Here is a 12330-nt window from a genome sequence, read left to right as displayed (position 1 = left end):
CTGCAATTTATACAATTGCATTTTTAAAAAGCTCTATCTACTGCACTGTAAGTACATTTTAACCTTGGGTAAATATTAAGAAAAGCTGTATTGCCAAAGAGCAAAAATGCTGTATTACTTTAACAATCTTGATAGACATTATTCATTTCAAGAAGAACAATATGCTTAAAGCAAAACTTCCACTGCTTTGGCAATGTTCTCAATTTGAGCATCCACAAGGAAGAAACGCTTAATAGAAGAGTATATTATATCATTTTCAAAATAAGAGGCTTCATAAAACTTAAGCACATAGCTAATGCAAACTTTTTTGAATTGTGCATGTCAAAAGGCCACAGAAAAATCACCTGAAAAACTTGCAGTTATATAGCGCTTTTCATTAGCACCTCAAAGAGCTTTGCAGTCAATCAAGTGTTTTTGAAGTGCAGTCACCATTGTAATGTAGGAAACTTGGCAGCCAATTTGCGCACAGCAAACTCTGACAGCAGCACAGTAATGACCAGATAATCTTTTTTTTAATGTTGATTGAGGGATAAATATTGGACAGGACATTAGGGATAACTCCCCTGCTCTTCTTTGAAATAATGCCATTGGATCTTTTACATCCACCTGAGGGGCAGGCAGGTTTACTGCCTTATCCAAAAGACAGCAACTCCGTCAGTATAGTACGGCACTGAGTGTCAGCCTAGATTGTTGTGCTCAAATGCTGGAACAGGACTAGAATCCAGAATCTTCTGACTCAGAAATGAGAATGCTACTACGGATTCATAACTCACTGCCGTTTTAACAGTCTCAGTGTAGCATATGTATAAAAATACTACATTGTGGTGCATATCAACAGCTTTAAATTAAGTGAAAATGCATTTGGCTCAGTTGAGTGCCCAAAGCTGACCTATTATAGGTTTGTCAAATTGACAAGACAGTGACAACACACAAACTCCAATATACAATACTACTTCAATATAGAACAATTGTTAACCGTGGTCCATTAATCCAAAACACGAGGAATGCAGTCTGCTTCAAGTGGGGTTGGGTTTGTACAGCCATAGTAATAAAACACTTTGTGGGATCTTGCCATGCAATTAATTGGCTAGTGTGTTTGTCTATGCTTCAACTGGGACTATGCTTCAAAAGTCACTCATTAGCCCACTGGGGTAATACGGAGGACATGGAAGTCATTGTAAAAATGCTACTTCTTTCTTTTCCTTACCACTGGTACATGTACCTGGATTTTGCTGTCAGTGGTTAACGAATGTACTCGCCATTCGTTACATTTACACTCACTTACAAGCTTTATGTGGGCTTTTGCAATATGATTACAGCAATCAGAACTCCAAAATAGTGCAGCGCCTTCCAGAGAAGATCTGGTACCTGTTTGAACAGGGCAAGCAATGGTGTTTCTGTTTAACCATTCAGATTACCAATCAGATTGAAGAATGCCTACCAAGGCATGTGGGGTACAAGTTAAAATAGTTAATTCAATGCCAAAATCATGTTCAGAAAGCAAAATAAAGTGGGAAAGAAAAAGACAAAAAGCAAATGCTTTTAAAAGTGTTTTGTTTGGATTTTAAGTCCCCAACCATAAGAAAAATTTGAAGGAATGCGAGTTCACAATTTTAAAAGCAAATTTTCTGTGCCAGAGATGGTTTGGAAGTACTTAAGGCAATTGCAAATTCACAAACTTGACTGAATAAGCCCTAAAATTTTCTGGCATTTCATGTGTATCCAAGTTGGTAAATACCCTTCATGTATTTAAATGTCCAGTCTTTCAGCAAGGTACTTTTAATGTGAAGCTTCTAGACGGGCAGGGCAACTTGAACAGCGATTCAGCAAATTACTGATTGCTGCATTTAATCATGCATTTGCATGGAAGTTGCCACTTGATTTACTCCAAAGTAACGGTGATCACTGATAGTCTCACCGTTAGTCTACCACAAAAATTCGGGCCACTAATCCAGTTCTCACTCAATTACCTCTTATATCCAGTTATCCGAATAGTTGCTGGCAATGCTTCTCTCATGGTTGCCATAAACTGGTCCCATTCCCCCTCAGGAACAATCTTTTGTTCTTGGTAATATTCTTCATAGAGTTTGTTTTCTTTAATAATCTCTTGATAACCAGCTCCCCAACCCTGTAAGTGAAGCAGGGAATATACGTTCAACTGTTAAACAAGTGCTACAATTTTTACCACAATATGGTTTAACTCAACTTATCTGCACGGTACCTTATACTACAAAGTGAAAAAAATACATCTTGTACGTAACTTGGTCTTTATGTCATCCTTTTGCACATGAACATGAGTTAATTACAATAGGGCTGTCCAAACTACAGCCTCCACATCTTGGCAATCTGGTCCACAAAGCCCAGGCATTCCAGCAACACAAAAGCAAAATAAACACAAGCTAGAACTCTGGCATTTTTTGTTTTTATTCCAGGCATTTCTGTTCTGTTGTGCAGATACCTATTGGACTGCTTGCCGATTTGTCCTCGGGAATCGGTAAGGACTGTTGCTTCATTGCAGGGTAACCCCTAAAAGCACAACACCAAAATTATTCAGTATCAATAATATGGATTTAATCTAAAAGCAGCCTATGGGGAAATAAAGCATGGAACAATCAGTTGAAGTTAAGGAGTTAGTCACAGAGGTTGATGTTACTGGATTAGTAATTCACAGGCCTGAACTAAATCTAGGCAAGTTCAAATCGCACCGCAGCAGCTGAGGAATTTTAATTCCATTCATTCATTATGTAAATCTGGAATAAATATCAGTAACTGTGACCATGAAGTTACCAGGTTGTTTTAAAAACCCATCTAGTTCAGTGAATGAAATCTGCCATCCATGTGCAGTTTGGGCCTATATATAGACTCTCAGCAGTGCAGTTGACTGCCCTCCAAAATGGCCTGGAAAGTCACTCAGTTGCAACCAAATCTGCAAAAAAAACTATAATAATAAAATGGACAGAGCACCCAACAGCAACCTAGATACCGGATTCAGACCCAACAAAGGCAAACCCAGCTCAATCAACTCTGCAAAGTCCTCCCTCAGTAGCATAGTGTCAAAATTGAAATTGGGATCCGCAGACTATTCAAGCAACAACCCAGCAGCCATACTCATACCCTTCAGCAACATCCCAAATTCCTCCATCACCATCCCTGGGAATGACCTGCCCACCAGTAGGAAAGTTCTATCAGAGGTAGCACACACTGGATACAGTCGTCAGGTATCACGATAAGAGTTCTCAACAGCGCCTCTGGGTCTCAGAGTAGAATTTTGCCCCGGCATGCGGGCTCAGCAGGGGTGGTCGGGAAACTGACCGCTGCCCGCAATTGGCACTGCACTGCAATTTTACGCAGGCAGGCCAATTAAGGCCCGCCCAGCGTGGAACACAAATGGCAGCGCTCAGCGCGGCCTGTGTGGGCGGGGGGAGGAGGGCCAGCGGACCGAGCGTGAACTTCACACATATGCACGGGACATAATCTCCCTGCGGCACAGAACTGCCTCAGGGAGATGAAGCGCTGTTTAAAAAATAAAGAAAATAAAAACGTCATAAAACATGTCCCCTCATGTGATCCTGTCACACAAGCAGGGACATGTTTTTAATTCAAGTGCAAAATTTTTATTGATTTTTATTTGTTTTAGGAAACATCATCCCGCCAATGGATGAGGTTTCCTAAAAAGTGCAAAGGCCGATTGGCCCTTTCACCTGCCCGCCAACCGCAAGGTTGGACGGGCAGCGTAAATATGAATTTAAAAACAAAAAGCTAAAAGCTACTGCGGATGCTGGAAATCCAAAACAAAACAAAAACAGAATTACCTGGAAAAACTCAGCAAGTCTGGCAGCATCGGCGGAGAAGAAATCAGTCAACGTTTCGAGCCCTCATGGCCCTTCGGCAGAACTGCAGCATAGTTTCAACAAGGGAGAAATATAAATTGGTTTAAGGTGGGTGGGGGGGGGCGGGGGGAAGAGACACATTGAGGGTGTGGTGTGAGCAGATAATAATCAAAAGATGTCACAGACAAAAGGGTCAAAGAGGTGTTGAAGGTGGTGGTCTTTGTCTGAGAAAAGTGCTAATTAAGAATGGAAAACAGGATATTCAAAGTACAGCTCTAGTGGGGGTGGGGTGGAAAGACTAAAGGTTTTAGTTTTAGATTTAAAAATAATGGAAATAGGTGGGGAAAGAAGAATCTATATAAATTATTGAAAAAAAAAGCGGGTGGGGGGGGAAAAGAAACGGGGTGGGGATGGGGGGAGGGGGAGTTTAAGATCTAAAGTCGTTGAATTCAATATTCAGCCCAGAGGGCTGTAAAGTGCCTAGTCGGAAGATGAGGTGCTGTTCCTCCAGTTTGCGTTGGGCTTCACTGGAACAATGCAGCAAGCCAAGGACAGACATGTTGGCAAGAGAACAGGGTGGAGTGTTAAAATGGCAAGCGACAGGGAGGTTTGGGTCTTTCTTGCGGACAGACCGCAGGTGTTCCGCAAAACGGTCGCCCAGTTTGCGTTTGGTCTCTCCAATGTAGAGGAGACCGCATTGGGAGCAACGAATGCAGTAGACTAAGTTAGGGGAAATGCAAGTGAAATGCTGCTTCACTTGAAAGGAGTGTTTGGGCCCTTGGACGGTAAGGAGAGAGGAAGTGAAGGGGCAGGTGTTGCATCTTCTGCGTGGGCATGGGGAGGTGCCAGAAGTGGGGGTTGAGGAGTAGGGGGTGATGGAGGAGTGGACCAGGGAGGAGTGGGCCCCAGCTATGCCTGTCTCTTTATGGGGTATGTGGAACATTCCTTGTTCCAGTCCTACTCCGGCCCCCTCCCACAACTCTTTCTCCGGTACATCGATGATTACTTCGGTGCTGCTTCATGCTCTTGTCGGGACCTGGAAAAATTTATTAATTTTGCTTCCAATCTCCACCCCTCCATCATCTTCACATGGTCCATCTCTGACACTTCTCTTCCCTTCCTTGACCTCTCTGTCTCAATTTCTGATGATAGACTGTCCACCAATATCCATTACAAGCCTACCGACTCCCACAGCTACCTCGACTACAGCTCCTCACACCCCGCTTCCTGTAAAGACTCCATCCCGTTCTCTCAGTTCCTTCGCCTCCGTCGCATCTGTTCTGATGACGCTACCTTCAAAAACAGCTCCTCTGACATGTCCTCCTTCTTCCTTAACCGAGGTTTTCCATCCACGGTCATTGACAGGGCCCTCAACCGTGTCCGGCCCATATCCCGCGCATCCTCCCTCACGCCTTCTCCTCCTTCCCAGAAACATGATAGGGTCCCCCTTGTCCTCACTTATCACCCCACCAGCCTCCGCATTCAAAGGATCATCCTCCGCCATTTCCGCCAACTCCAGCATGATGCCACCACCAAACACATCTTCCCTTCACCCCCCTTGACGGCATTCCGTAGGGATCGTTCCCTCCGGGACACCCTAGTCCACTCCTCCATCACCCCCTACTCCTCAACCCCCACTTATGGCACCTCCCCATGCCCACGCAGAAGATGCAACACCTGCCCCTTCACTTCCTCTCTCCTTACCGTCCAAGGGCCCAAACACTCCTTTCAAGTGAAGCAGCATTTCACTTGCATTTCCCCTAACTTAGTCTACTGCATTCGTTGCTCCCAATGCGGTCTCCTCTACATTGGAGAGACCAAACGCAAACTGGGCGACCGTTTTGCGGAACACCTGCGGTCTGTCCGCAAGAAAGACCCAAACCTCCCTGTCGCTTGCCATTTTAACACTCCACCCTGTTCTCTTGCCAACATGTCTGTCCTTGGCTTGCTGCATTGTTCCAGTGAAGCCCAACGCAAACTGGAGGAACAGCACCTCATCTTCCGACTAGGCACTTTACAGCCCTCTGGGCTGAATATTGAATTCAACGACTTTAGATCTTAAACTCCCCCTCCCCCCATCCCCACCCCGTTTCTTTTCCCCCCCCACCCGCTTTTTTTTTCAATAATTTATATAGATTCTTCTTTCCCCACCTATTTCCATTATTTTTAAATCTAAAACTAAAACCTTTAGTCTTTCCACCCCACCCCCACTAGAGCTGTACTTTGAATATCCTGTTTTCCATTCTTAATTAGCACTTTTCTCAGACAAAGACCACCACCTTCAACACCTCTTTGACCCTTTTGTCTGTGACATCTTTTGATTATTATCTGCTCACACCACACCCTCAATGTGTCTCTTCCCCCCGCCCCCCCCCCACCCACCTTAAACCAATTTATATTTCTCCCTTGTTGAAACTATGCTGCAGTTCTGCCGAAGGGCCATGAGGGCTCGAAACGTTGACTGATTTCTTCTCCGCCGATGCTGCCAGACTTGCTGAGTTTTTCCAGGTAATTCTGTTTTTGTTTTGTTTTAAATATGAATTTAGGTCTTTTTAATGACCTTAACAGGTCTTTTAATTGTCAGCGGGTGCTCTGTCAACTCTGGCACACACCCGCCGAACAAAATATCGCAGGACTGCGCGATGACGTCAAGACACTCGCCCAACGTCATTGGGCATCATTTTACGCTCAGCCGGGTTGGGTGCATGCCCGCCGAGCTTAATATTCTACCCATGAAGTCTCATGGCATCAGGTCAAACATGAGCAAGGAAACCTCCTGCTGATTACCACCTTTCACCCTCCCTCTGCTGCTGACTCAATACTTCTCCATATTGAAGTCATTTGGAAGATGTACTGAGATGAGCAGGGGCACAGGATGTCCCTCTTGCCGGGGGGGGGGGGGGGGGGGGGGTGTGTGTTGGTGTTGCACAGGTGCAATGTCCATCACCAAGGGTGGCTTAAAGACATGAATACCCAGGATACTCACTCAGTGTCAGGTCTCATTACAGCTTTTGTCTAAACGTGGAAAAAGGGCTGAATTTTAGAGATGAGGCACAAATAGTCACCCTTGACATCAAAGAAGCATGTAACTGAGTGTAGCCTCAAGGTGCCCTGGTAAAATTGCAGTCAATAGGGATCAGGGGAAAACTTTTCAAAGGCTAGATTAAAACCAACTCAAACGAAGATGGTTGTCATTGTTGGAGGTCAATCATCTCAGACCCAGACTATCGTGGCATAAGTTCCTCAGGGCAGTATCCCAAGCCCAACCAACTTCAGCTGCTTCATCCATAAGGTCAGAACGGGGATCTTCACACTGTTCAGTTCCCTTTGCAACTCCTTAGATAATGAAGCAGTTCATGCCCACATGCAGTAAGACCTGGATAATATTCAGGCAGTGAGAGTGTACCTACACCACATGGACTGCAGCGGTTCAAGGCAGTGGTTCACCACCACCTCCTCAAAGGTAATTAGGGATGGGCAATAAATGTTGGTCTAGCCAGCAACACCTACATCCCACAAAATAATTTTTTATAAGTGTAACTATTTCAATGGCATGACCAGCACTGAATCTCCTATTATCAACATCATGGGGGTTGCCATTGACCAGAAACTGAACTGGACCAGCAATATAAATACTACGACTACAAAATAGGTCAGAGATTGGGTATTCTGCAACAAGTGACCATATCCCTAACTCAATCCCCCAAAATCGCTCCAGCATCTATAAAGACACAAGTCAGGAGTGTGGTGGAATACTCTCCACTTGTCTGGATGAGTGCAGCTCCAACAACACTCAAAAAGCTCAACTCCATCCAAGCTAAAGCAGCCCCTTCATTGGCACCCTATCCACCATCTTCATGACTCCCTCCACCACTGTTGCACAGTTGCAGCAATGTGTGCTATCTACAAGATGCAATGCAGCAACTCACCAAGACTGTGGACAGCACCTCCCAAACCCACAACATCTACCACCTTGAAGTCCAAGGACAAGTGGACATGTGGCACTGCAACACTGCCCCTTGTAAATTCCTCTCCAAGCCACACACCATCTTGACTTGGAAATATAGCAGTGCCACAGGGTAAAAAAAAACCTGGAACTCCCTCCCTAACAAACACTGTGCTGACAACCACAGAGGTTCGAGGAAGCATCTCAGCCATACTCCAGGCCAATGGAGCCCTGCCCATAGCCTGTGAGTGAGTAAAAAGTTAAAGCAAAAAAAAATGTTGGGTTTATTCACATTGCCTTTCTGGACGACGATGTTGGAAACTGCACAGAACGGTAGAAAAGATACTTCCAAATGCCTGTGGTCCAACAAAAGCTGGGCTCGGGGCACTTTTTTTTTTAAAAGGAATATATTGATTAATTAAAGGAACCGGACCTGGAGTCCTACTCAATACCTACAGGTTTGTTGCCGATGTTTTCATTCCTGTCTCTATTTCTGGGTCTGTTCCTTCGCCTCCCCATGGTGCAGAGGACGGAGAAGCAGCGAGAAAACGTGGCTCTCGCCAGCGGGCGCGGACGTCAGTTCAAGGCGAGCAGGCCTGACGCGCACGCGGCACCGGGCGAGAAAAGCCAGGAACTGGAGCGCGGAGCAGGCGGCTGGAAACCGGAGCTGGAAACCTGGAGCTGGAGCACAGAGCAGGCGGCGGAAAACCGAGGCTCCTTCCGGCTCGAGAGAGATCTTCCTCACTCTCAGCCCCACTGACACACACCCGCTTTGCTACTTGCGCGAGTGCACGCGCCACGACAACAAAATGTAGCAAAAATATAAGATACTGCCGCAGCCGCTACTCCATATCCCGCACCCTTCACTGCTCACAGCGCATCCGCCAAACTTAACCCTTCACATGCGGTGCACATAGTTACTGGCTAATAGCGTGGGCAGCCGCCTTCATGTGACCAAGCTCAAATATTGTGCAATTTTATTATTATTATTATTGTGTACGTTGGTAATCACTGGCAAATTACCATCACTCATTTTGCACTCGGTATAATGGGAGAATATTTACTTGCAATTTTTAATATATTAAATTCTTGTTTGCAACTCTGTGCGGTCGGGGCCGGGATCGCATAAAATGTGCCCGCTTTCAAAATGAAGGCAATATTTCTGGGAGATTAAAAATTTGCTTTTGTAGGGCTGATAACTCTGGTTGGACATATTCCTGCAGGTTTGATTCCTATTGCTAGCTGTTTGCAAATTAATACAACCTTATCTTTTTAGAGATAAATTATGTATCTAGACATAATTTGGACGGATAAAAGCAAAAACTGCGGATGCTGGAAATCTGAAACAAAAACAAAAAAAGCTGGAAAAACTCAGCAGATCTGACAGCATCTGCGGAGGGGAATACAGTTAACGTTTCGAGTCCGTATGACTCTTCATCAGATATTATAATTTGGACGGAAATGTTCTGGAATCGCATTTTATGAATATTTGTCACTTATGCCAGGATCTGAGTGAACAGGCACGAAATTTATGACAACCAGCCTATTTACATCAGCAGCTTAGCATAGGCAAAACGAAGTACTTACATTTATATAAAGCTTTTCACCAACACCAGACACCTCAGTGCCAATGAAGTACTTTTGAAGTATAGTCACTGTCGTAATTTGTACACAGCAAACTCCCACAAACAGCAATGTGATACTGACGAGATAATCTGTTATTGTTGATTGAAAGATAAATATTGACCAGGACCACGGGTATAACTCCCCTACTCTTCTTCAAAATAAAGCCATGGGATCCTTTACATCCACCTGAGCAGGCAGATGGGCCTCAGTTTAACATCTCACCCAACATACAGCACATCTGATGGTGCAGCACTCCCTCAGTACTGCACTCGATTTTTGTACTCAAACCTGGAGTGGGACTTGAATCCAGAACCTCCTGACTCAGAGGTGAGAGTGCTACCAACTAAGTAATGGCTCACACATTACACATTTTAGAGCACTGTTTTGTTGTCGATGCCTGGTTTACAATATGCCATATCTATAGAATAAATTAGTCTTAAGTACGGAAATATGGAGGTCTTTTTTATACAGAACTTCTTATTCAGTTCTCTGCTCAAGTCAGGTCTGACCCACAACACCATGAGCTCCACCATGGGTAGGGCAAGGAAGCAGGTCTTAAATCTCTCAGACTATCGGGCCCTGGGGATTTATTAGCTTTTAGCCCCATTAATTTCTCCAGCACTATTGTTTTAGTAATACTACTTTCCTTCAATTCCTCCTTCTCACTAAACCCTTGATTCCCAGCATTTCTAGGAAGTTATTTGTGTCTTTTCTCCATGAAGACAGAACTAAAGTAGTTGTTTAATTGCTCTGTCATTTCCTTTCTATTATAAATTCTCCCATTTCAGAATGTAAGGGACCTACATTTGTCTTCACTAATCATTTTGTTTTTCCATACTGCCTATCTGGCATTTATTGTAACTGTTTTCTATGAAAGCAAGGGAAAGATATTGAATCAAAAATATAGCAGAAGCCTTAACACTACAAAGGCCTGTGGTTTTAGTAAAATTCTTTCACAAAGTGCCAGACTAGCCTTGCTTCCAAAGCATTCTTTTTCTCTTCTGTGCATTTTTTAATCTTCAGAAGTGCGCAGCTCTAGTTTTCCCGAGCCCAGACAAAAATCCAGGCCATAGTGTCAGTTCCCATTTGTATGCTGATGACACCCAACTCTATCTCAACACTAACTCTCTCAATCCCTCCACTATCTCTAAATTGTCAAACTACTCAGTCAACATCCAATGCTGGTGAGCAGAAATTTTCTCCAACTAAATATTGGGAAGATGAAACTATTGCATTCAGTCTTTGCCATAAACTCAGTTCCCTAGCCACTGACTCCATCCTTCTCCCTGACAACTGTCTCAGGCTGAACCAGACTGTTCACAAGCTTGGGATCATATTTGACCAAGATGAACTTCGGACCACATATTAGCACCATTTCCACCTTCGTAACATCACCTAAGTCCACCCGTACCTCAGCTCATCTGCTGCTGAAACTCTCATCTGTGTCTTTGTCACCTGTGGATTTGACTATTCCAGTGCACTTCTGGCTGGCCTCCTATGTTCTACCCTCTTAAACTTGCAGTAGTCCAAAACTGTTGATCATGTCCTAACTTGTAGCAAGTCTCATTCACCCATCACCCGTGTTCACTGACCTACACTGGCTCCCGATTAAACAACACCTTGATTTCAAAATTCTTACCCTTGTTTACACATCCCTCCACTGCCTTGCTCCTCCTTCACACTGAAATCTCCTTAATCTCTACAACCCTCCACTCTCTTCATCTCTATATTGTTTTAAGCCTTTAAGGCACTCCATAAACCCTATCTCTTCAACCAAGTTTTTGCCCTCTGCCCTAATGTCTTCTTACGTTACTTGGTATTAAATTTTGCTTTGTAACACTCCTCTGAAGCGCCTGGAAGTGTTTTATTATGTTAAAGGTGCCACATAAATACAAGTTGTTGTGAGATGTATTTGTCATTTAGTTATTTCATTATTGTTGTGCTCGCGATACTCACTATGCTTGTGATTTTATAACATTACAGTGAGCATTTAATTTATTTGTAACTACCCTCAACATGCTAAGTGAAATGCAAATTTCATTACAAGCCCATTGACTCCCACAGCTACCTTGACTACAACTCCTCACACCCTGCTTCTTGTAAGGACTCCATCCCATTCTCTCAGTTCCTTCGCTTCCGTCACATCTGTTCCAATAATGCCATTTTCCTAAACAGTGCTTCTGACATGTCTTCCTTCTTCCTTAACCGAAGTTTCCCACCCATGGTGGTTGACAGGGCCCTCAACCGTGTCCGACCCATCTCCTGCGCCTCTGCCCTCGCACCTTCCTCTCCCTCCCAGAACCATGATAGAGTCCCCCTTTTTGTCCTCACTTTTCACCCCACCAGCCTCCGTATTCAAAGGATCATCCTCCGCCATTTCCGCCAACTCCAGCATGATGCCACCACCAAACACATCTTCCCCTCACCCCCCCCTGTTGGCATTCCATAGGCACCATTCCCTCCGGGACACCCTGTCCACTCCTCCATCATCCCCTACACCTCAACCCCTTCCCACGGCAGCGCTTCACTTGCACTTCCCTCAATTTAGTCTACTGCATTCGCTGCTCCCAATGCGGTCTCCTCTACATTGGAGAGACCAAACACAGACTGGGTGACCGCTTTGCGGAACACCTTCCATCTATCTGCAAGCATGACCCAGACCTCCCTGCCGCTTGCCATTTCAACACTCCACCCTGCTCTCATGCCCACATGTCGGTCCTTGGCCTGCTGCAATGTTCCAGTGAAGCTCAACGCAAACTGGAGGAACAGCATCCCATCTTCTGATTATGCACTTTACAGCCTTCCAGACTTGACATTGAGTTCAACAACTTCAGATCATGAACTCTTGCCTCTATCCTCACCCCTTTTTGATCCCCTTTTTTCAAATATTTATTTTTTAATTTTTATATGTACATTTTTTCCCCACCT

General features: G+C 44.6%; 1 protein-coding gene across 1 annotated transcript in view; it reads right to left on the bottom strand.

The window, feature by feature from the left end:
- Positions 1-8659, bottom strand: part of nsun2 (NOP2/Sun RNA methyltransferase 2) — a 42886-nt gene extending 34227 nt beyond the window's left edge. The window contains exons 1-2 of the mRNA XM_078539093.1: positions 8233-8659; positions 1971-2128 (exon numbers count right to left, since the gene is read on the bottom strand). Coding sequence (XP_078395219.1) covers positions 1971-2128; positions 8233-8295 — 221 coding nt within the window. The 5' untranslated portion in view covers positions 8296-8659. The remainder of the gene's footprint in view (positions 1-1970; positions 2129-8232) is intronic.
- Positions 8660-12330: the final 3671 nt, after the last annotated feature.

This window comes from Cetorhinus maximus, chromosome 3 (genome assembly GCF_964194155.1).
Source record: "Cetorhinus maximus chromosome 3, sCetMax3.hap1.1, whole genome shotgun sequence".
Classification (NCBI taxonomy): Eukaryota; Metazoa; Chordata; class Chondrichthyes; order Lamniformes; family Cetorhinidae; genus Cetorhinus; species Cetorhinus maximus.
Note: the sequence above shows the minus strand (reverse complement) of the source record. Positions and strands in the feature narration are given on the sequence as shown.